The 26,932-nt window shown below is 36.7% G+C and overlaps 1 protein-coding gene across 1 annotated transcript; it reads right to left on the bottom strand.

The window, feature by feature from the left end:
- Nucleotides 1-3,064: 3,064 nt before the first annotated feature.
- Nucleotides 3,065-26,525, bottom strand: LOC115442159 (eukaryotic translation initiation factor 5B). The gene is made up of 18 exons (XM_030167146.1): nt 26,276-26,525; nt 26,137-26,196; nt 25,649-25,809; nt 23,744-24,894; nt 23,464-23,625; nt 23,226-23,360; nt 22,801-23,019; nt 22,521-22,634; nt 22,218-22,445; nt 21,680-21,862; nt 21,041-21,202; nt 20,481-20,611; nt 19,948-20,080; nt 19,547-19,654; nt 18,826-18,990; nt 18,277-18,384; nt 17,720-17,881; nt 3,065-4,506 (listed from the first exon to the last, which is right to left on the bottom strand). Exons 1-18 carry the CDS (start codon nt 26,320-26,322, stop codon nt 4,399-4,401), a joined length of 3,537 nt encoding a protein of 1,178 aa, XP_030023006.1. The 5' UTR covers nt 26,323-26,525; the 3' UTR covers nt 3,065-4,398.
- Nucleotides 26,526-26,932: the final 407 nt, after the last annotated feature.

Genomic DNA, 26,932 nt, shown 5'->3' with positions numbered 1-26,932 from the left:
AGCTTAATTTCACCGGGTGATAAAAAGAAAAAATAAAATGTTATTTAGTCATAACCTAATGTTCCGGTAACATTTTGGTTATAACGATCTGGCTAAAAATAGACGTAACAAGCTCACAATACTTACCAAGACGGTCACTTCACTAATCACGTATGAATCACTGCACTGACGCCACCAGCCACTTCACAACACTGAAATATGCTAATCACTGAGCAAGCACTATTCGCGAACATTCCAGCTTCCTTCTACGAGGAAGTCCGACGGGCTTTTAGCGGGACTGATCCTGAACGGAGCTCCGCGTCCCGCGCACGCGCGCCTCTGCCCGGGGCGTGACCTAGACCCTGAAACCACCCCCTCGCCCACGCATACCGCGTTGCCATGGTTACCGCCTCAAAAATGCACTCTAAAATTGCCTTAAAACTTACCAAATGTCTACTGACGCATGCAGATCATGGTATTAGGGCTAATGACATCGTAACGAGGAGTTAAGTAATCCAGGCAGACAGTTTATGACGTTAGTAGTGGTGTCACGAGCTCATCTACGTCATACGGAAGCGCAGTCGAAGAAAATAGAACTTTAGGTACAGTGCTGACTCCACCCAGCGAACGATGTTCTCGGTTCCGCATTGGTGTTTTTCGCGAATGGTATGAGAAATGATGACCTTCTGGCCGTGGTATTATCGACGGCAAACAATATCTACCTAGCTATAAACACTATTATGTCAGCAATATAATATAAGGCTAAATATAGATACATTGCCTTCAGGGTCTACGATAATGTCGTTTTCTTAATAGTTACTTAACCATCAAGTGGATTCTGTTTTATAAATATCTACTTATTAACTGAAATCAAATGTAATAAAATAAATTCTAGGAGGAAAGGGGCTCATGGGTCCCTGATTTATACCAGAATTTGGAAATATGAATTAAGTATTATGGTTATATTCAAAAACCTAAGTTGGATTTTGTTATGCCTAATTTTTGGGCTCCAACAGCATTAGTCAGACTATTATTTGTAAAGGTGGCTTCAAATTTTTGGCATCAAATGAATACTGTACTTAATAACTTTCAGTAGTTTTAGTGTTAACATATTGTTTTGTAAATCCTTATCAAAATCAATGACCTATTTTATTAAACTAGTGGCATATCAGCTGTAACTAACAGATTAATAATTGATTTGTTTGGTACATCCAGACTGCTATATTGGAGACTGGATAGAAATAGCTGACCTTAACAGCCAGCTAAGCTTATCGAGAATAGCTCCATTGGCGGAAATTGAAGACGTCTATGTTTTGTTTGCGCTCCACTAGCTAGATCTAACTTTACCTGTAATTAAGATTTTGCCGAGATATCATAAATATATTTTATAGTCTTGTTAATCACAGAATGATCAATTAAAAAAAAATAAGGTTAAATTAATTGTGACATGTTTGAAGATTGCAACAGTTATGGATAAAATTACTTTTGAAATACACTCATCGTTGTTTTTATATGATGTTCAGAAGTTAGATTAATCAATTTAGTGTATTGCTGATATTTATCTTGTTTTCAATTTTTTTAATTAGGTAAGTACGTGTTTAATAAGGCACAGCTCATGATGATTTCAAATTTTCATTTAGAAATTTCAAATTATAATAACGTCTAACCTTTTCCAATTTAGTGGTAATTATTTTTATCTATAATCATACGTTATACTACCTACTTGAATTTTCATTTATAATTTTAAGTAATAAAAAAAGAATTATCTTATTTTTGTATATTTTTTTCCCAATAATAATAATCACGGAGTTCGGCATAAAAACTTAACTTAATCAGTCACAGTGTTCTTCATAAAGTATTTTTAATTAACAAAAAATAATATATTTTTTTTAGTAGCTGCTAGAATACCTACAATATTATGTTAATCAAACAGATATATTAAGGGTCTGGGTTTTCTATTTTAAATTCCGGCTCCACTGCGTGAGTCTACTAATGTGGCTAATATCTAATAGTTGCTGACCTTTACACGTCGTCGAACAGACTTTATAGCTTCAGAAGCTGCAATCATGTCGATTTGTTTTGTAACATAGTTTTCGATGGTGTAGTTGTTTCTGACCAGTTGTTACCATTAGGCTTGCTCGTCTCGTCATTTATTTATAAAAAAGTAGGTAATAATACCTGTAGGTTTCAGTAAGATGGACCTGAACATATTTAAAAGGGATCTCTTGACCCGTCGTGATTCTCAGAAGGTATGGAAAATTATTCCCGACGCCATTTTGTCTCTATTATATATCTATATTCTGCTAGCCAATCACAGGGCGCCTATGTGTATAAACTGCGAAGACTTTTATGCCAAAGGACAGAAAAATTACACACCCGTATATACATATTACATATTATAATACTATGAGGTCGCAAAGTGCGAGCGAACGCATAATTCGAGCAATTTCAAAGGTGTATCAAATAATAAAGTATTATACTATACAACAACATACGATACAACTGTAGTTGGCTAACTACAGGTGTATCTCATATGACAGCCGTCAGGTGTACATACATAGCTGAACAAAGCCAAAGAAAAAATTAAAATTGCCGACACTACGCGTTCGAGCGCACTGTGCGTCTCATACTATTGTTTTTGAATACGGGTGTGGTCATAGCATTGCCCCGTACTTAGCCAAGTAACGTTTGTAAATACGGGCCCTATAATTTGTTCTTATAATCTTATAGTTAGTTTGTCTTGTGCGATCTTTACACACTGGATAGGGTATATAATATTTCTTTTTGCCAATCTAGAAGCATGGTCATAAGGGCCGATATCATTTCACATCTCACATTTGATGCAATGCTTGTTCAATTTCCTGAGATGCAGTCATAAGTTCTTTCCTGACAACGCCAAATGAGTAGAAACCATCAGATCACATACTTTCCATACCATCATATTTGATCAATGCAGTTTCTTCATATCAACTCTTATAAAAGGTGTCCTATTATTGGGATTATAATTTAATTTCACATATTGAAATATTAATACTTACGTACAAAAACATACGTATCAAAGGAATATAAAAATAAAAGAAAGAAATATTACTCTATAATTTAATAAAACTTCTTCAATATAAGAATATGTCCGATTCCATCTATATAATACAAAGCATTTCAAAAAGGGAAAATACCTACGTAATACAAAATACAACCTCCAGCTGCTATCGACAATGGACACGCGTTCCAAGGTCCACTCCCTATGATCCAAGCATGGAAGGGAGACCAGCGGCTTCTAACAAAAATATACAAATTCCGTACAATAGACGACCTCAGCTTACAGATTAGGGTCGGCGCACACCCGCGATAATCATACAAAATCACCTAAACATAAAGTTTTTATGATTGAAAAATCCACTATGTGCACTAACCCTTAGGCGTAGGTAGTGATATGCGGGTCTTAATATATCTTATAATAAATATTAAAGATATAAATGATCCAATAAGATCGAAAGGAATGGCAGTCAACGTATTGCAAGTGAAGAGACCTACTACTGCATGGTATTGGAAACACACTAATCCCAAAATCAGTAATATATGTTAGTACATCAAGCTTTGAGGTGGGACAGGATTCCGGTATGTCAAGGAACCAGCGGTGGGTCGGCTAGTGATATTCTAGGAGTATGTTCGTTTAGTTATAAAAATACAAAAGATTAGAGAATCTAACACGATAATGGGGTAGGGAATTGTTCAGAGGTCCAATAGGTCGATATTTTTAACTACCTACGCCTTTTCCTGCTTATGGGAGTTCCCCACTGACCTCCAACACTGACATCAAACGAACCAAACTCAGACAACGAGAGAAGCACCATCACCGATATTGCCGCAAGTTACGCTCATAACACGAGATCGTTTATTGCACTGCTACACGACACAACATGGGAATTCTGATATATTTACATCAAAACTACAAGATTATTGCAAATAATTCATATGAATATGTATTTACAAATGAACTTGTTAACGGAAATTTATTTTTTCATGATCGTGTCCATAACCAAACACTCGCTAAATATAATATTGAAAATAACGCTCCGGTTAAAATAAATAAATATGTGTAAAATGTTATATTTACAATGTATTTCAAAACATACCTTTGTATTATATCATAAATGGGTACAATTAAAATAGGTTATACGATTATGGCAGTTGCAAATATTGAAACTAATGCGGACGCGGCGATCAATTGACATTATCCAACACATTGCATAAGTTTTAATCGAGTTAAAAATGTTTATAAAACTGATATCATGAGATTCAATGATACAATAAACGGACATGAACTATTGTTAGATGGAACAGACAAAGCATATCTGACAATACATCTACGTGGTTATGAGGGCGGAGAGCTTGGCGAGATCCAAACGCGCGAGCCTGTTAGAGGATCTGGAACAACTTCTTCAGCTCCACCATGAGCTGCCAATCGGTCTTGATGAGGTCATCGCGGAAGTAGTCCTTGCACGCGTCGATACTGGCACGGGATATCTGTAACAAAACATACACGTTTCATTACTTATAAGCTAAACTTAATATTATTATTTATACGCCATGAATTACAGTTATAAATATAATCATCAATTCCCCTATCAATAAAACTGGATCAATTATTAAAAGAAAAAAACAAACAGTTGATTCCATTTCACCTAAAATTATGAATATTGAGCTTTAATGTTAAATATTCCGTGATGTAAAACTCCATCTAAAACAACCGTGTATTATTCATGACACCGTCCCACAATTTCAAACATGAAGAAACACTAACATATTTGATATAAAAATTAAACCCAACATTAAAACAAAAATAAGAGCCTTCAATTTGAACACACACTCGTTCTTCACAAGCAATAATTACAATCAGACAAATATCCCGATATCTAACATCATCAATCATACTCCGGACAGTAGCGTATAAGTCAAGAATTATAGAATTTAATTACGGACCATTGAAACATCAACGAAACTGGTTCTCCGTGAGACCGAATCGAGACACCTTCGGTGCTAAAAATAAATCGTTCATGTTGAATGTACGTGCGGTTTCATTCAGCTCGACCCAGTTTTGGCCGCGTCGATATAGCAGGGGTGAATGAGACCTTTGACGTCATACGGAAAATGGGACAGCTTGTGCACCGGAAGTGGGTCACCGTCGCCCGCACCCTCGGCGACCTCGGCTGCAGCCCGGGCCGCGCCTCCGACTACGCACCAACCAGCAAATCGCATTACCCACACCCGCGAATTGGAATTACATTTTATTTTTAAACATGAGCTTTGAAGTGGAAACTAGGTTGGAGGTTATGGATTTCTCTTTGTTATCCATGTATCGTGGAAAGAGAAGTTGCTTTAGCCTTCGCTGTTTCGAGGAAGCGCTTATAACCAGGGTCAGATTGAAAAGACTTATTTTTAAGGAAATTAATCGAGAGAAGCGTGAAGGACTGAGATGAATACTATTATTAAAGTATTCTTTACGTAGTGACCTTTGAGGGGATGAATAAAAATGTAAATTTAATGGTTATAAATACTTACATTTACAGCTATATTCATATTTTCTACGTTTCATTACTTATTAAACCATTTCAATTTCTTATAATATTTTACTCTTCAAAGTTCTTTCTTAAGACTAAGGTTCTTAGTATTACTTCCTGACAAGATAGCATAAAAACATCTCACACAAAGTCGAGCACGAAGAAAATTTACATTTGTATAAAACAAAACATTTGAATGGAACTTTACTTACGTAGACTTAATGCCATGACTTCATACATATATGAAGCAGTTTCATCAATGAAACCGCACTGCGAAATATCAATGGAACTTCTAGAATGGGGTCTGACCCGGTCAACGCGGCTGTGTGCATTCGGCTACATGGGAATTGCGCTTGTGTTACTCGCAAAAGGAAAACATGCGAATGTCTGTTTTATATCCATGGTAATAAGCTTTAAGTGGGCTTGATCATGCCGTGCTCAGAAACGACAGGGATGGCCTAAATGCCGTTATGAATAAAGTCATTCGACTCAAACACATAGAACTTATGAATGAGGAAAAATTACAAGTTTTGTATACATAGTTTTGTATGGTTATCGTATTATTTACAAGTGCTATTGTTTGGTAAACCGCATACTCCAATGATATTATATAACGTAATTTATTAGATACTAACTGAGGATCGAAACTGAGAAAAAGATGAGTAAGAAATAGTAGAACACTTCTAAAACATAACGTGATTACTCGTGCAAAATGAATTTAATTTTTTTGTGCATTTAATATGATGTGACTAGTTATGTCGGTATATAAATGGGTACATATACTTCGGAAACAAGAAACGCTTGGTGGAAACAACAGTTTTTGTTGTTCTGACTGACAAACTGTCAAACTATTATCGACATTGCCTTTATTGAAATAATATTCAAAATCAATTAACTTAACAACGTAATACAATTTATTGTATGCGACAACGTGTTATACTGAGGACAGGATTTTGAAAAAAAAAATAACCTATTACATCACGCACACACAACATCACGCATGTATCTCGGAAGGGGTAAACAGAGGCGCAACTAGGGCACCCACTTTTCGCCAAGTGTGTTCCGTCCCATAATGTGATTGGGGGCGAGCCTATCGCCATATCGGGCACAAATTCCAATCTCCAGGCTGATACTGAGCAGAAAAACCCAAATATCACTTTGCCCGATTCGGGATTCGAACCCAGGACCTCAGAGCGTTGCCGTACAGCGCATACAGTACAACACCGCCACCAAGTAAGTCATCTATTACACCGTAAGTCAATAATTACTTTTAACGAATAACTTAGACTATTTTTATAAATACAGAAACCGTCATTAAGAGAATCTGGCATTGGTCCACAACATTGCCCCCATACGGGTCGATATAGTGACATAAGTTTTAGACTAGTTATGGGCAAAGCATTATGCCAAAAAAATTACGCAATCCATAAATCTCATATAGTTTAGTTCTGAGGCATTTACGTTTACTTCCCTACTTGTACAGAAACGAATGGTTTTCGAATTATTTTTACCACAAAAAAAATATTTCAAATATAATTTCATAATAATTAACACATATTCAGTCTTACTTATAAACATGTTTAGGCGTTAAGAGGTGGTTAAAAATTGCTTAAAATAGCTGTCAAAAATATCACCAGTTCCTAGTTTGAACCTGATTAAGAGGCAAGATGGCGGGTTCTGCCTAACAGCTGATCGAGTAAATTTGTGTTTTAACTAAGTATAGCTTTGCGTAATTTTTATAAGTAAGACTGATTGTTAACGGACGTCTGAATAAATACAAAATTTTAAAAGCATTCATTTCAGAAGTGACCTTTTTTAGCACGTACCATTGTTTCGCTATCAGAATTTAAGTGTCACGGCCGAATAGTTCGCGAAACGGGCACGGTAGGTGGACATAAGTTGCCTAACACGAGGAAAGTTGTGACGTCATCCAAGTCCCGAAATACACCGGCCTTCACACGGGTGACGGAAAATCGGCCAGCACTAACTCTAGCCATTTTATATCGAGTATACGCACTATGTAGTTTCAGACATGGACAACTTCGAAAATATTTAAATTACAAAGTATTCTACATGTTTTTTTAAAAGCCCGATTTTAGGAGTCGTTTGAGGTTTGAAATACGGAAGTAATTATTTTCAGTTGTATATTTTGTCATTTGTTATTAATTTTATATCTTATAAGAACTAGTACGGTCTACAAAACATACAACACTTGATCGGATTGGGGATAGAACAATTGCCTCATGATATTTGCTCTACAAGAAAGAAATAAAGATTTATTATTGGGACAAAAACAGGATATGTACAGTAAAAGGAGATAAAAAACAAAATATATAACACAATTATACTGATTCTGCCAACAATGAGAAGCCTCATTCAGCTCCTTGCCGCAGTACCAGCCTGACTGAATTGGAAACATTGAAAATCAGCCCTACAGTATCAGACTGTAGGACTGATTTTCAATGTTTCCCCTTGTAAAAATCCCATCAAATCATATCTTAGAAATCAACTATAAAATGTTTCATTTTTTAGAAATGATACACGATACAAAATCATGTAATGACTAGTTCCTATGATTCGCGTGTCCGGGCCTAGTCATCGTACATCCGGATAATTTATAGGCCGGCATGGACACAAAAAATATATACGGTTTTATTGATCGTAATTCGACTTATAGGCAAGTACTTTTTTTTATACGACTTTACTACATCTGATTTTAACATGATTACCCCTCGGCAATCGACACATTTTGCCGGCCTGTTGGAACCGTATATACACAGTCCGATCCCGGAACGCGACACACTTACGTGAGCCACTATGGCGGGTCTTAAAACCTTGTGTACGGCGGTTGCTATCCGGGCGGATATAAAATATATCCTACTACCAGCGAAGTATTATGATCATCAAACATAGATTAGTGAATAGAAGACAAATATGACAAATCGGAGCTCATGTACCGTGATTAAATTGGTGTCAACTACTATTATAACTTAATTAGATACTCTTTCTAGAAAGAAATACGTATTCATCCTATCAACGGTAGCGGAATACTAAAATTCGTCCCCGTGTAAAATAACAACGGTTCTAAGGACAAACACTAGATCTACATAAAAACAACAGAAATGATATAAACATTTCATTCCATTTCACTAAGCATAAGAAAGATTGATGTTTGTTGCCAATCGAAAAAAAAATTGAAATGTTTTACGAGTGTTTTTATATTGTTCGCAATAACACTATATGTCGAAATTGAGTGCTGTGAAAATATTTTTATACGTTAAACGTTTTCTATTCGGATCGCATCTCAAACTACAACGAAATACCACGAATATGTGTCAGTCAACTCTGCTTTATCAATACATTTTCCCGACCTGATAAACTTTGTATTAATAGTACCAATAAATGATAATGAACTTGATGTATTAACGATTGTTTGAACACCATAAAACGTGTCCACGGCGCGATAGCAAAGCGCACTTGATTACTAATTAAGTAAGTAAGCAACACAAAAATATGTGAATTGGTGTTATACAAAAATGTCATATGTGAGAAAAGCTCAGTTACGTGACTCAAATGTAAAATAATAAACTGTATGAGACATTGTTGTGAGACGTAAATAACGATTATTATTATCAATCGAAATTACTTTTATTTACTTCAAAATTAAGGGCAAAGATAGTTTTGAATAATTTATGAATGAACAGTTTGTTTAAGTGTACTCGGCTGTCGGGCCGGTGAGAGCCCGCCAGGCCTCAGCTATGATTCAAGGTGATAGCACAGAAATAGGTTATTATGAAATTATAATTAATCTCGCCTAATATTTTTTAAACGAGCAACATTTTTTAAAAGCAGTGTTTCATGTCAAGCTTCAGTTTTCTCGCACCTTGTATAATTTAATTTGTGAAAAAAAAGGAAGCAGGCGAGAAAAATGTAATCGTAAACAAACTCCCCGCGCGGTGACGTCAGCCGGGGCGTAGCAACAGGGTTACTAGCTATAGTGTGTGTTACAATAGGGCTGCCAACCCCTGATATCTTGAAGATCTCATTCTCAAATCGACATCATTCTGATACCCTCATCGGTCTAGCACCCCAAGATGCAGCCGCGGCCGACGCGGTTTTTATACGTCATAGAAAAAAATTGGCTCTTTTAATGACCAATCTATCTCGCATCACAGGGATTGGATACCACAATTAAAATATAACAGGATATCTACGCAAATATAACTTTCAATAAGAAGTCAAGAAAATCCGATGTCGTCACACATGTTGGGCAGTCTTACCTAACGCATATTCAATAAGGGTGCAAAAAACCGTCTAAACCATCGCCAACCCTAGCAGCGAGGTGCAGTCGCCGCGCCCGACGGGCCCGCGAGAGCCGTCGCGCGGCGCGCCTCGACCCAGTGACCCACGCCGCACCCTCGCTGCAGCGATCAATGAAGCCGCCGGGTGGGGGAGCCATTGACGCCCAACCACGCAACACACCGCCGCGCATTCATACTTTTGCAACAATGAATGAACAATGCTCAATGGATATATTTTTTCCCCAATCATTGTTGGATTAACTCGGTGATCGGCCTTTTGCCGGTCCAGTTTTAGCGACATTTAAAGAGTGTTGATATTTAAAATGGACCCTGCGTATATTTTTATCGAATAAAATCACAAGGACCTTGAAATTTGTAGGGCTGCTATGCACTTTACATTAACTATAAGAACATTGCAGACTACAAAATTATAATGAACAGAGAATCTTAACTGTATATACAACCTTACATACTTGTACATATTAGCTACCTAATTATTTATTTAAATCAATTTTACCCAAACCCATTCCTTTGTATGCTAAAGGCCACATATAATAACGTATATTAATGGGCATTATATTGAATGGAACAACTATACACGACACGACATGGACGCCGACACTTTAGAAAGGTCGTCACGATAGCGCACAATGTAGCAGGAAGAGAAATAGACCGGCTATTTTGATCGAAGTTGTTATACCTGTATAAGAAATATCGGGGTATTTCATGAGCGTTAGTGGCAAAGCGATATTTTTGTGTTGAATGATATATGCACTATAGCCTCGCTGACGAAGGTTCGCAGGTTCAAAAACCCAAGACACACTTTTTGAAAGAACGTGTGTAATATTTATCAGTGATAATCGTTCGCTGAGTTGGTGAAGGAAAACTTCGAGAGAAAACCTATATACCTAAGTATTCTCCGTAATAATTTTAATTTGAAATCTGTCAACTTCAATTGGGCAGCGTAGTGGATTAACGCCTAAACCTTTAGTAGAAGGGGAAGTCGATGTCCAGGAGCCTTATTCTCTAGGCCACTCGTTATTTTGAGCGTGCGTAACAAGCACGTAACGCACCGCATCGCGTTTAAGACAATATAAATTGGCATTCAGGTACCATAACCAGGCAAATTTTACGAAGATAGCGTAACACGGCCACGTTATGTTATCAAGTTTACACTGTCATAGAGAATAAGACTTCAGTAGTGAGACTGCATATAAAACCGGACTATATTATGTTTTATCTACCAAGAAGGACTATCTCTTTGGAAGGTTTGCGTGAGGGTATGGATCCAACATATAGATGCCCCTTTAAGATATATTACTCTAGTAGGAATATGTACACCTTCCAGGTTCTCTCTCTCTTTATACAGCCAAAGACAATAACTATCGCAGAGATGGAAATTATACTGGGTCTATGTTTGCGACCTAACTTCACTGGTTCCTGGACTATTGATTGGGACAACGGGTCGCCGCCAAGTAAAATGTCAAGTCCTACTAATAAAATAAATGCGAAAGTTTGTGAGGATGTATGTATGTTTGTTCCTCTTTTACGAAAAAACTACTAAACGGATTTGAATGAAACTTTACAGTAATATTAGTTATACATCAGAATAATACATATGCTACAATTTATAACGATTTTGTGTAGTTTGGTCATAATGTAGCGATACACATCAAGCCGGAAAAAAAATATCCTGGAACACTCCTTCACGCGGGCGAAGTTGCGAGCAAAAGCTAGTAAACTATATTGAATAATAACAATGTTCCCATTATAGCACAGAGAAATAGGCATTGGGTTGACATTGACAAACGAATTGTATAGGAGGGACCTAGTAACTAGTAAGTATTTAGAAAAATAATCCTACAATTTCTAAGATGTGATGACTCAGTTACTGGAGATCAGATGATGTGCGTTGATTCTTTACGATAAATATGGTATTTTCTAATTCGTTTGAATGTTATTTTATGGAAATATTTCCTTGAAGCCTGTTTCTCAGAAAAGCCATGTTATGTGCATATGCTGTATGTCTAAACTATCATCTTAAGGTGTGAAATGAGGTCATGCTTATTGTAACAGGTATAGATCAAGTTATAAAAAAAAATGTTTTAAATGAAACCTACCGCAACCTATAGCCAATATACTGCTGTCACTCAACTGGTTTTTATAAATATATAATGTGAACGTAACGTATGCAAACAATTTATATGTACTCGATAGCCCTCTATCACATCATGAGACGGAATATGTACGGCGGAAAGTATGTGCACTAGTTGCGCCTCTGCCAACCCCTACGGCAATTGAAGGCGCGAGTGTGTGTCTTGATGTAATAGTAAGTTGCGTTAGTGTGTTTAAATGAAATAGTAAGTTCGTTTGTGGTACCTTGGACATACCAATCCCATCTTAAAATTCTATCATTGACAGAATAGCTAGGCTATATTATCACTGAGTGGCAAGCTATTGTGATTTCTTTACCATAATATGTCTTATTTTGATTTATGGAATTATGATTCCAGTAAAAGACTTCCCCGCGGGATAAACCGGGGGGTAAAACCTACGATTATAATTTTATTGAAGGAATACTCGACTTGGGTAAAAAATATGGATACGCACGTGTTTAATGTTTGCACGTAGTTCAATTGATCGGAGCCAACTCTTTCTAATGTACTAACTACACAATAAGGGCGACTGTTTTAATGCTAGCAAATAACAATTTAGTTTAGAAATAGGTTTTTTTTATTTTCATAGCATAAACATTTAATAATATACCACCAGAAACTATGTTGTAAATGCTAATAGGTAATTAATAATGCAACGAAGTACTTCCCATTGCTTCGTTATACAAAGCAATTAGGGATTTTTTTTCCATTTGAAAAAAAAAACGGATGTGATCTATCGGTAGTCTGCTTCTAAATAGCAAAAATTCAACTAGAAATAGACAAACCTACAATCAATAATTTCTTTCAAAGACTTAAAGACGCCAAGTTCTCCAAAACAAACACTAATCAAATCCAGATAGACAAGACATCACACGAATCAATTGCAATGGCATAAATAAATTTTAAGATTCAACCATCGAACGAGGGCCATAAACGCCACGTCGCACCCCAAGAATACCAAACGGCATAACAACAAAACCCATACACGAACCGCGCGGCGCTTCCGTTCCTTTCCCACACGCGAACATCGACAGCATCCTGATTGCGACCGCCCGATAGAATTTATTATTCTTGCTTTCGCATGCTAGTTTGTCCGTAGTGTTAGTGGTGGCCGATTATGACTAATCGATTCATTCGATTATGATGATATATCGAGATATGTCGATTGAGATGAGATGCGATTTAACATTTTTTTGTGAAATCTGGGAATTTCTGGATGCTTTACACTGGTCGGGTAATCAAAATGTGCTTTGTCTAGTGTTGTAAAACAAATTAGTAACTTCATTCGATTACAATTTACATATAGACTGCGAGAGCCTCATCAAAATTTATTTAGCAGTTTTGACAACTTCTCTAAAAACAAATATTTTAAACATACATATTTCATATCGTATAATAAACACATGGAGTATGAATCAAAATATTTTACAAACACGACTCTATTATATTTGCACAACACAGATACGCGAATGCATGTCAGTTCACACAAATGACATCCACAATTAGGCTGAACGTGTAAATAATCCAACATAATGGATCCGATACGTTCTATTTATAGACGTATCAATCGTTAGCGTTTGTCTAGAGCTAGATCTCGTTGTGCAATACGGACCTTTCATTGAGCGGAGGCGCGTGACGCGACGGGGCGAGCAGACGGGCGAGTGGGCGATTCTCCCTTGTACTAAGTACTAACTTACTACTTGTAAGGGAGGCGGGGAAACTAAATGCGAACAAGCGGTTTTCAAATAACGGCTTTGAAAGAAATATCAATTACACCGAAATAAATTATGATTGAAAATTGGATATTTATATTTCGAATCCTACGAATGTGATGTAGAATATTGACGTTATTGAAGGAAATAAAATAATGTGGCTAGATACAAAACAATCTCTAAATATAAATTATAGCATATCTAACAATAACGGCTCAAGTATTACGTAACGCAATTAATTATTGTAAAACGTTACGATGTCTTACAGGGGCGGGAGGGTGTTTTCGTACAAAGCTTTTTGTAACATTTTTTTTTTAATTTAAAAAAGTTGCAAAGGTATTTTATCGACTTTCCGGTATTTTGCGTAAAATAATTGTGAATATTAAAAAAAATTGTTAATTTTGAGTTACGTAACTTTTGGAGGGGGGGGGGGGGGGCGTCCTGGAAAACGTTACGGCACGTTACATGGGGTGGGCGGTGTCAAAAATCTTCATAAATTGCGTTACGTAACACTTGAACGGCCCCTAACGAACAATAGTGACATAATAAAAACAGTCAAATGTAGTATTAAAATAGCTTCAGCTCAAAATAGCAACAACGACATAGCACCCAACGAAGGACCTAAGTCCGCAACAAAGATAGTTGCGCGAGCGCCGATCGCAGCGCTAAGGGCGAACTATGCGTGTTATCAACTAAGTTACGACGGCCGCGATTGATATATGAGCGTCGTAACAATTTACGAACATTATAAAACTTTCACCGGTCACTTTATGAAGCGTATAATTTATTGTCGACGCGATTATTTATCGTGTTGTTACTATTACCCCGTTGACATTTTCAACGCTACATTTTTGTGTTCACCCGTTGCGTAACGTCCTTAAAGAATATTAAGTTTATGTTTTATGACTGGGGGGTGTTTTATTGTTAAATAACCTCATATTCATTTGAGTGTCGCTGTACATTTTAAGGCTATTGTTCAAGAGAGTGTATGACTATAGTCATGTTGTCTTTTTAGAAAAACAAAATCAACAGATATGTGTTTTATGATTTTATCATGTATCATATAATAGATTTGTAGAGTACCAAAATTTGAATAAATGTATGACTTAAAAAAGGTATTTTACACAAGACAGCCTGGTATCCAAATACAATAGTCCGAAAGATATGCAAGCAATCATGATTTTCAATAAACGTGTCTAATGTTGTTTTATATGTTAGACATCGAAATCAAACTATTTTTCGGAGTTTCTCGTTTATTTTTATTCTCGGTTATTATGATTTTCTCCTGACATTTCGAAGACTGGAGCCTTCATCACTGGGCGGACTTATAAATATTAAAAAAAATTAACCATAATATAAAAAACCGCAACAAAATAAAAAAAATCGATATAGTAAACATATTAACAAAAAAACGCCAGTTTGCATTTAACCAACTATAAATCTAGTACATTTTGCGGCCACCAACAGCACAATCAATCACTGACATCAATTAGTTATCGTAATGGAAACTCGTGTTGTTTTGTGTATTAACTATATTATACAAATATGATAGATATGACCTACGAGAGGTTAAATTTTAATGAGAAACATAGTGTTCCTAAGGATAGCAATGGACTTGAGAAGGCCGATATTGATTATAGTAATAATTATATTTATATACATGAAAATATTAATAACGATAATTTACATATGTCAGTAACGAAGCTGGATTAAAAAATCAATATAATTTATGTATTGTTACGGAATAAGGTTCTAATATATGACATTCAAATTGGATTAACGAACCTGAATTAAAAAATCAATAGAATTTTTGTATTGTTACGGAATAAGAACCTAATATATGATATTCAAATTGGATCAATGGACATGAAGAAACAAACATTGATCGTAACGATTGCTTATAAATGAATCGTATTAATTTGCTAACGATACATGCCTCGGTAGCCTAGTTGCATCACTGTACGACTGCAGTGCTGAGGTCTCGGGTTCGATCGCCGGGTCGGGCAAAGTGATATTGGATATTTTATTCAGCATCAGCCCAAAGTCTAAAAGTTGTGAATAATAAGACGGAATACACTCGGCGGTAAATGAGTGCACTAGTTACGCCTCTGCCTACCCCTTCGAGGATAAAAAGCGTGAGTGTGTCCATAAATACACAATAATTACTAACCCAATATTTTTGCAGCACTATTCCAAGTGTTATCGTTAAGTTAAAATACCAAGACTACATCAGCGCAATTTGTATTAGAAAGCGACAATAAAATGAGCTGGAAATAAAAGTAATTTCACAAGTGGCTAGTTTGATTAATCACCTCCATTAAACGTTGAAGATGTTGTACTAGACACGCTTTCCTTTGAATATATTAGTTTAAATAACAACGTTATGTCACGGCGCACCGAGTAATGAGATAGTTGTTAGTGGTTGCGGCTCGACATAGTAATCTCTCTAAATTATGAGAAGTTAGTCAACTTTAAAACGATGCTGACCGACTTAACTGAATTGGACAATTTCACATGTTTATTTTGTTATTTTTATACCCCATAGATATTAAAACAACATTTAATTAGTTAAGGAAAGAACCAATCAATTATATTTTCTATAAAAGTTAAGGAGTTGTCGCACAACGGGAGCATCATGCTATCTCTCTCGCACGCCCGCAATTTTATGGTCATAACGTCACAGTTTGAATCGCGCATCCTTTATCTATTATTGAAAAATGCACCTAATTTTAAACGTTTCCAGAGTTTTTATATTTTAATTCAAAATCAATTGTATTTTAGGGTTTAAACCATCTTTCGTACTGAAATTCTTATTATACCGCAATCTGAACTATAAGGAAGTTAATATATTATCCGCTCTCCAACTTTATGAACAGTGAATTGTGCTAACTAAAATGCCCAAACTCAAAGCTAAGTACTGTTTGTACTTTAGTTTTCAAAATAAATATTAATCATGTCATATATGAAAGGTCACGCGTGAACCTTTGACCTTTCCGAATCCCGCTACAAACGGATGCAGGTCACATGTTGAGGATAGTGTTCAATGCAAACACGACGTTAAATGTCATATTTAATATCTGCAAACGTGCCTGCAACAGACACACCCAGTCTTCACGATGTGTAACTATTTTAATCCTATCCTGGTATTAGCATGTCATTTACTAGCGTATCCTTGTGCTTGTGTGTATTGAAGTTTTTTTTTGTCGTGTAGTTATATTTAAATTATTTAATAAAGGAAGTATCTCCTCTATCGCCTTTCGTCGATATCGACCTTTCGCCAGTAAATGCTTTCAATTATTATTTTATCTAGTTATACATTTATGATCACGTCACACACCGTAAATCAATTGTTTCGATGATAGTCCATGAAGAAATTCGATAATAGTACAACTATCCCCGATCTGTTTAGGGATGTTGAAGTTGTCTAACTATACGTCTTAAAGGTTCGTTTCATCCTTCATTCTTTAAATCGATCCCTATCTCAATCTTCGATCCGATTTCCAGAATGAACCAATCAAAATGAGTAGTTTGTCAGCATGTCAAAAAACTTTATTCTGATTGGGCCATTGTCGCAATGGACCCAAAGAGTGATTGGGCATGTTTGAAAATAGCCAAATGATATATTAGGCTTTGCTGTCTTACCCCGTGTTCTGAACTTACAAAATACGCCATACTATAAATCTAACCCCCTTATTCGTAGACGTTTTTTATCTAAGGATCGAATAATGCTGTGATAACAAGACATAGGGCCGTTGTGATTGGCTAATATTGAGATACAACAATATTAGCCAATCACAACGGCCTTATGTCTACGCACTGCGAAGGCTGCCATGCCGTCAGCACTGAGAAACAGACTTGTTCTTTGCTCCGTCCTTAGATAAAAAACGTGAATACGGGGGTAAAAGTCAACGTAAAGCGTTATAGCATGAATAGTACTAAGATATGCACCATCCCTACTCCGGAGACTATGTAGAACAGTACAAAATCGCAAAGTAAGTGTATGCACTAACCTTGCTGACTAGCATATCAGTCTCGTCGAAGTGTCTGCCGAACATCTTGGGCGACTCGCCGGGGATGGGCTCGATCTTGATGCACACCTCCTGGCCCTTGCGCGCCGTCTCCACCTGCTTGTGGTTCACCTCGATCGACGTCACTAGGCCCAGTTCCACAAACTGTTGGGAACCAATAGAAGATCCTTGAATCGGCGATCTCATAAAGAATAAAATAAAGAAGGAACGATAGATGGAATAACTATACATATTAAACTTCAATCTGCTATAAATCGACCGTTATTTTTCTTACATCATTTGGGACTCTATTATCTCAGTCATAACTTTTAGTGGATAAAAAAAAATTATACAATATACAGTCGATCTAAACAAACTGTCTTAATCGCTTCCTTCGGATCGATAGCGAACATAATATGAAGAGAATTTGTTTGACACATTTGATTGGGTTATTCTTACTATCGAGCCACAGTTAGGACAGGATGTTTTGGGATTAGGACAGGATGTTTTGGGATTTAATGAAATCTGCATAATTAAAATATATGTAGTATTTTACAAACCTCTTTGCTGGGCACACAAATTGGTGTACCCTCCTTAACGATACCAGCTTCCACCATGACACCAGCCACGATCGGGTCACGGGAGTTGAACACGAACTGCGGCAGCACCTATAGAAGAAAAATATCATGACATGAACACATGAATTACTAATGTGATCATTAGTAAAACGTAGATTAAGCTATTGACTGCCGGTCTCCCTTCTCCTCGCCCTCCAATTACCGTTTTGTTATATAAATAGAATTTTAAAGTGTGACTATAATGAATGAGACAATAAAGAAATTTATTCATTCATTCTGTCTGGGCATAATCGTAGTTCACTAGTCAACAACTATTTGCAAGTTATTGTAATTGTTTTTTTTAATTTATTCTTAAGAAGTTTGTTCACTGGACGTCAACATACGTACATACGCCATTTACCCTTTTTAGGGGTAGACAGTAAGTGGTCACTCACATTATATCAGCTGAAAAATGTACATCAAACATGACATGCCTTTTTCCTTTTCAAGAAAACAAGTGTAAATTATCAACATTTCTCAACCATATCTCACCTTAAGCTTGCAGGGGAAGACTGCGATGTGCTTGAACTCCTCGCGCTTGCGCTGCTTGAGCTCCTCGCGGTAGGCGGTGAACTTGTCGAACAGGTGGTAGATGATGTCCGCCGCGAATATCTTCACGCCGAGCTGGTCCGCCAACTCTTGGGCGTCGCGCTCAATCTGTACAGGATTATAGTAGCTATATATAGATTGTCTATTGTATAAGTAACCATGAATAAAACCCACATCACGCATTTATCCCCGAAGGGATATGCAGAGGCGCAACCAGGGCAGGTACTCTGCACCAAGTGTGTTCCGTCCCATGATGTGATAGGGGGCGAGCCTATCACAAATCGGTCGGTATATCATTCACAAATTCCAGATTTCGGCCTGATACTGAGCAGAAAAAAAAACAAATATTACTTTGCTTAACCAGGAGTAATAAAAACTGTTTCAAACTGAAGGACATTGTCCTAAATGTATTCTAAGGCACTCAGCCCAGCTTGGCTTTGAACTTTTATCAAACACTTGTCATCGCAGAATAGGTGCAGGTTTTGAGCCAGTTTGGGCTATTGAGACAAAAATCGAATGTTGACTCGTAAATATTGTTCTTTTTATACTATTCTCATTTAGTTCACCTCTTTCAAGATGAAAGGGTTATAAGCCCTATTAAAATGTCTTTTTAATGATCGCCTAGTCTAAAACACAATGATTTTAGAAAAGTTTCTCAACTTACCTTGACATCAAACGCCAATATAGTCGCGTACTGCGAATCGTGTTCCAACATGGCGGACGCTTTCATCACGTCACGTTTCACCACGGGACCTATTCTGATTGCGGAGTACTGCAAAAGTATTATTAGTTAATTGCATATATTTCAACAGAAAACAGCACTTAAATTAGAGATTTATGTCCACTAAACACATAGTTTAAAGATATGAATAAAGGTATAGCTATATCAAGGTTAGTACATATGAATATGATCTTATTCATGTATTATTTTATCATCTAAAACGTCTGTAGAAAAAGAAAAACTAAACGTAAATAATTATCTGAGTTTTAACTAACTTCACACTGGACAAAAAGACTGACGGTAGCTGTAATTAGTATATGTTACAATAACACTAGTGTACTGACGGGGATCTTGCTGGTGCGCAGGAACTCGAGCAAGGCCTCGAGCGAGCCGAGCGTGGAGGCCTGCACGTACACGCCGCGCTCCGACAGCTTGATGGACGACAGCGCGGACTTCAGCTCGCGGGCCACCTCCTCCCTAAACACATTACAATATATTTTTTATTGCAACCGGAGAACGGTCAAGAGCTTTAATCGATTCATAAGAGTCATGAATGTACTGTCAAGGTTACAGCGAATCAAAAGAATTTCAAAAGTATCATGAATGTATTACCAAGGTTAAGGGAGTGGAAATTAGAGAAGCGAGAGGATTTTCACAGTTAATTAATATATTTTCTGGCAATGCAAATATATGCAGGTGAGCAGGAGTGTGTACTGATGGAAAGAAATAACCAGATACCAGACGGAGGTGCCCACAATTTCTGTTTTTATTAATGATCGTGACTGATAATCATCATTTACCATCACATTTGCAAATCTATGATTCTTCTTGATCCCATCAAAACATTAGAAAAAATAGTAGTAACAGTTGAACTGACTTGAGCACGTCGACTTCGTCCGGTTTCTGAGCCACGAGCAGGTTGAGACCAGCGATGGCTTTCTCCAGCTCCTTGGCTGCGATCTTCACCCCCTGCGCTCCAACCACTTCTTTGTGCTCGATGTACGCGTTCTAAAAGAGAGACACATATAGCTGGCAAATTTTTTGGTAAAGTGATGATTACCATTTACCCAGTGCCTTTATTATGGGTGCATTAACCATAGCTGGCACGTCTATAGTATAGTGAAAAAGATTTTTTTTTAAATAAAATTTTGCCTATAGAACTCTGGGGTAATGTAGCTTTCTATTATTCCTATTAATGAAAAAATATCAAAATCGGTTTAGTAGTTCCTAAGCTTAGCGTGTTCAAACAAACTCTTCAACTTTATTAGTATAAATGTTAAAAATAATATTTGAAACATAACATCATACAATATGACTGACGAATCGTACGCAATGCGTCGTCATGACAACCACCGTATGTTTGTCCACAGACAATACACACACGTGTTATGTGAATTATTGTTCTCACCAGCTTTTGGTAATCGATCTATATGGTACCTTCACTCTCAGCTCCTTCATGGGCTGCGGCATGAGCAGGGAACGTATCTGCGTGACGATGGGGCCGTCCGTGCCCGCCAGCACCATCGTGTCGCCCTCGTGCAGCGTGCCGTTGATCAGGATCGTGTCGATCGTCGTGCCCAGACCAGGGATCGCTTTCACCTGACATTGACAAAATAATTTATGGTCACCTTAGCTAAGAATAACAATGATTAAAAACGAAATTAATCCCATTGTGAGCTCATTAAAATTGGATTTATACAGGTAAAACAAGGCTGATAGTAGTATGTTGTATATTATATTAGTATAATGTAGTATCTCGAGGACCTACCCCAAAACCAAGATACAAGACTTGTGTAGTTATTGCAAGGGATTATGAAAGCTTACCATCCCGCAAAACATAAACTCAAAGTATTTGCAGATTACATATACTCTCGCCTCATTATGGAACCAAACCAATTGCTCCTCATTTCATAATCGACTTAAAGCGCGATGGACAACGAAAAAAGCGCTTTTCTATTATTCGTCAGAAGTAAATGTTTTTAAAACTGGGAATTCATTTGCCTATTTGTGCCGGACTCGTCTGTCTAAATCGCAATTTTGACCTAAAACACAATAGCGGTATCAAGTACAACCTACCTCAAGCACTGTGGCAAGCAGTTGGTTGGAGAACACGAGTCGTTTATGCAATGGTCCCTCGCACGCCTGCACGATCATGGCGAGCAGGTTGCCCATACCCTCGCCGGTCACCGCCGACGTCGGCACCAGCGACACGTAGGAACGCGGGTCCGGGTTCTCGTAGAACAGAGCTGCATTCAGACCCTGGATAAAATATATTTTTAGTTTTTAGAGCCACATGGTAATTTAAGTAAAATCTTAAATAATTAAATAAAATTTTATACACGTATAAAATAGCGTCTTAATCTGACGAACGCACCGCGTTTGCGTGCGAGAGGGTTACCAAAACGTATTATCTCTGTCAAATAATACTAACTGTGGCACATGACACATTATTTTGTTTAATTACGTTTTGTTCAACACACACTGTCGTTAATTGTTATTATTATTTTTGCCAATGATATTCATTGATATTTTGTCACTGCCTTACAAAACAGAAACTTTAACCTTTTCATTATACAAACAGCATAAACTAAATTTAAATTATCTAAAACATTACCTGCTCAGCAAACTGCAGCATAACATCCTTGCTGCGTTTCTCGAACTCCAGTTGAGTATTAGGCTGTTGCAACTTGAGTATATCGCGCACGTCCTTACGCTGGGCACTCTGCCAGTCGTACAGACGATCGATCTTGTTCAGAGCCACTATGAACGGAGTCTTTTTCTGTTTCAACAGATTGATTGACTCTATGGTTTGCGGCTCAAGACCGTGCATTATGTCTACTACCTGTAAAAAAAATTACGTATTGAATTAGTGGCCAAAAGTACTAACTAGGATTAAAAGCTGTTGTATAGTACTTACAAGAATAGCAATATCGCAAAGAGATGATCCTCTGTTCCTCAAATTACTGAAGGACTCGTGACCGGGTGTGTCAATGATCAACAGACCAGGCAACTTGAAGGCAATCTCATTCACCTGGAAATTAAACAAAACAGATCGCATAAATAATAATATTGGAGGTGTCTTTTTTTCTTAATAAAAGGCAATTACATCATAGTCAACAACAGAGAGTCATAATCAGTCAGGTCATAACCTACAACCTACAAAATTTATAAAGAAAGAACATTCATTTTCCACTGACCCCTTTGACATGTTTAGTTTGTTCCTTAATATTCTCAATAGGAACATTAGTGGCACCAATCTGCTGCGTGATACCTCCAGCCTCGCCATCCTGTACGTTGGTGCGTCTCAACTTGTCGAGGATCTTGGTCTTGCCCGTATCTACGTGACCAAGTACACAAACAACGGCCGCGCGCAGAGGATTGTTGCCTTTGTTCGCTTCGTTGTCTTCGCGGCGTTTCTGAAATTAAACATTTTTAAAACCTTACCATTGTTCATATGTTTTCAGTCAATTGGAAATTAATTTGCAGGATCTTCCTTTACATTAACTTGTGTTGGGATCAATTTTGATACTAGATAAGGTAGATAAAAAAAGTTCTCAGTAATACTAAACAAAGTTTACAAATAAGATCCATCTCCAAATAATTATAATTAATGAAGTCGCACCTCTAATCTCTTTAGGATAAGTTCCCGTTTCTTTTGCACATCAGTCATCTGGTCGTCCTCAGAATCTTCTTCAGAACTTGAGTCTTCATCTGAGCTCTCATCTTCTTCTTCAGAACTTTCCTCCTCTTCTGCTGCCTAAAATATTATTAAACATTATTGTTTGATTCATGACATGTCATTCTCCTGTAAAATGTTTGAATTCTTAATTATTCAAGACGTCATTAAACAGTTAATCTACCTCCTTTGATTTATCTTCAGAAGAAACCTTCTTTTGTTCCTGTACAGGTTCTGGCTCCAGTTTAGGTGGTTCTGCTTCATCTTCAGAAGATTCCGCATCCCATGCATCCTTAACAGAATCATTGTCTGATTCCTTTTTCTCTGCTGGTTTTTGAGTATCCTCCTAAAACCGTTATATTATGATTAGCTATAAAAATGTATTTGATATCATTTAAATATTTTGAAGTCATATGACTTAAGAGATATTTCCATATAATATAATGAACAGTGATAAAATGTACCTTCTTGTCAGTTGTTCCCAATTCAACCTTCTTTTCTTCAGAAGGTGTTGAAGGGGCATCTTGTGACACTTGGCTTTTTAATCTACCTGGCTTAACTCTGGTGCCAGGCCTTGGAGGTCTCTTTTCGGCTGATCCAATTTCAATGCCCTGCGCCTTCAAAGACTCCAACATAGCTTGCGCCCTTGCTTTCTCTGCTTTCTGTTTGGGGGTTAGCAATTTCCCCTCAGCTTTTAGTCTTTCTTTTCTCTCCTTTTCTTTCTGCTTTTTCCTCTCTTTTCTTTCCTTTTCTAACCTAATTGCTTCTAATCTCTGACGCTCTCGTTCTTCCTCTTGTTTCAGTCTTTCCTCTTCTTCCTTCTTCAAGCGTTCCTCCTCCTCTTTCACTTTCTTTAATGCTTCTTGCATGGCAGCAATAGTCTTCTTTGTTGGACCTTTCTTGCCTTTATCATCTTTATCCTTCTCACCTTTTTTCTTCTTCTTTCCTTCAGTAGTTGGTGCATCACCCTCTCCATCCTTTTCTTCTGAAGGGGCTTTGGCTTCATCTTTTGGTTCTTCAATAGGCTTAGATTCTACTTTTTCAGCTTTTGGTTTAGTTTCACCACCATCTTTTTTAACTTCTTGTTCTTTCTTCTTGGCTTCTTGTTTCTTTAATTTCTCCCTTTCCTTTTTCTCTTTCTTTTTTTGTGCAGCTGTCTTTATCGTGATATCATTTTCATTATCACTTCCACCCTCTTTTTCTTCATTTTCCTTCTCAGGCTCTGTTTTAGGTTCTTCTTTTTTGCCCTTTTTCTTTGATTTTGTCTTTTCCTCTACTACATCTTGAGGTTTTTCGTCTTCAGGAGCTGGAGGAGTTGGCTCTTTTTTGACACCAGCATATTCCATTTCTAATTCAGCAAGTACCTTTTCAAGGTCTTCATCACTGTCATCCTTCTTTCTTTTTGCCTTCTTACCTTTCTTACCTGCTGGTTCTTTCTTTTCCTGAGCTGGTTTCTTTTGAGACTTTGGGGCGGGTTTCTCGTCCTCTGATGAAGGTGCTTCCTCAGGTGGTGAAACATCAGCATCTTCAATTTCCAATAAAGAGAAAGCACTCTTCTTTTCTTCCTTCTTCTTTCCTTTCTTTGGCTTTCGTTCTATCTCCTCCTCAGATTCATCTTTTGAACAAAAATATCATTTAGTTTGCAACAATTACCATATGGACTGTAAATATAGCATCCTACAAAATATGTGCTTTCATATATAGTAATATATTTTAAAGTCACAACACTCAGCAATGTAGAATTCTGCTTTAGAACTTATATTGTTGGAAATTCCCTACCTATAACACATAGCCTCAAAGGATACCCTATATTCTAAACATTGGCCTATAATAATAATGGGACTTAGGCTGATCTATAATATTATGATTTTAATTTTTTGCTATGTATTGGTGTACATTGTATTTGTAAGCAATAAAAAAAGTTGAGAAGGTATTTTTCATTTAATAATTTTTTTTCCCTGAGCATGGTATATACAAACATCATAACTTAGCATTTTGCCATACATTTTTTCTTAGTAATGTTATTTACAGTATTTATGATTCATGCAATATATCTCTTTTGTATGAGTAAGAAAAAAATAGATTTAAACACATTGCAAAAAGTGTTGAAATAACACAGTACTTTCTTGCTATAATGACACCATTGACAGTAACATTTTGTTAAAACATGTTGCATACATATGGGCCCAGTTCAGTAGGTCATAATAATAATTTAGAAGAAGTCTCTTATTTATTATGGGTCCAGGTTGGTAACTTTCACAGATCCTTAAAATTCTTATGAGAACTTTTAGGTAGTCATATTTTTTTATGATATTACCACCATAAAAGAATATTAATTTCATGTTACACATATTACAAATTTGACTTACCTTCACTACTCACATCAACCTTTTTCTTTTGAGATTTGTTTGCGATTGAAACATTCTTAATATTTTTTGTGACTTCCTTGACATCCTCTTCAACAGATTTTTTATGTTTTGCCTTCGCTTTCGGTTTTTCGTCTTCACTATCATCTGTATCTTGGGATATGCTAAAACAATATATAAAACTCTGGGTAACTTTTCACCAAAAAAGCTTTACCCCTTAGGTCATAAGGCTCATATTACAAAATTGGAAATCAGGATAGGTCCAAACTGTATCATTATTCACTTGCGATCTTATCAATATTTATGACTAGTAAAATTTTTCAAATACAAAGTCCTCTCCATTTAAAAGTACATTTATACATAAAAATTACTTTGAATCTGTCTTGTGACACTTAGAACACTCACTTCCAGGAAAAGTATGCTAAAGGCAAAGATAAAAGCAATGAATTTTCCTTAGGGTTAAATTGAAGAGTTAACCTCAAAGTACTTACATTTTTCCCTTCTGTGCCGGCTTCGCGTTATTGATGTTTGTGGTTTCCACATCACTGTCGCTAAAACGAAACGTTAACATTAATTAACTACATATGTTGACCAGTCCCATCGAAAACATATGCCATAGGTGGAACCTACCCGTCGTCCGCAGTAGGGTTCTTCTTTCCCTTCTTAGCTTTACCCATTTTGCCAGAGAGCGGTATCTAAGTCACGACGCCTTCGATGTAGTGTTTTGTGTTAGTATATTTGGTAATTTCTATCATGTGAATCGTGATCGTTGCACTAAATATAATTTCACAGCCGTACGCAGCCGAAATCGAAGAAATGAATTCGTAGTCGTGTCCATCCACTCTCACTTCACGCACGTCATAAAAAGGCAAAATGTCATAAAACAGACTTGGACAGATTACAAACTGTAACATAATATTTTTATCAATAATTTAAACAAATTACTGATTTATTTCTATTTTACTACAGACGCAAAGACTACTATAAAATTTTAGTACAGAAACGTTTTTCGCTGTTAATACTCTTGTTCTTTCTTTATAAATTTTTAAACGTACCGAATGCTATTGTATGCATATTATGTTACTAAACTACCCATTGGAGATTTGGAACGCAATTGAAATCAGAGTTGCCCATACGCGGGGAATTTTATAAATAATGAAAATAATATGCTTTTCGTTGGTAAGCGCAGCACTTAAAAACGCCGGACCGTTTTGGATAATTAAAGAATTATTCAGAATGTAATATAATATATATTTTTAGATATTGAAGGTATTTCGAACAGATGGT

This window comes from Manduca sexta, chromosome 22 (assembly GCF_014839805.1).
Source record: "Manduca sexta isolate Smith_Timp_Sample1 chromosome 22, JHU_Msex_v1.0, whole genome shotgun sequence".
In the NCBI taxonomy this organism is placed as follows: Eukaryota; Metazoa; Arthropoda; class Insecta; order Lepidoptera; family Sphingidae; genus Manduca; species Manduca sexta.
The sequence above is the reverse complement of the archived record's forward strand: the minus strand, read 5'-3'. Positions and strand labels throughout refer to the sequence as shown.

Coding starts and splice junctions, on each gene's coding strand:
- LOC115442159 (XM_030167146.1), bottom strand. CDS start 26,322: ATGGGTAAAGCTAAGAAGGGAAAGAAGAACCCTACTGCGGACGACGG. Junction 25,810..26,136: donor CCGGCACAGAAGGGAAAAAT/GTAAGTACTTTG, acceptor ATATTGTTTTAG/CATATCCCAAGATACAGATG. Junction 4,507..17,719: donor CTGATATGCTAGTCAGCAAG/GTTAGTGCATAC, acceptor GTTTTGTTACAG/ATATCCCGTGCCAGTATCGA.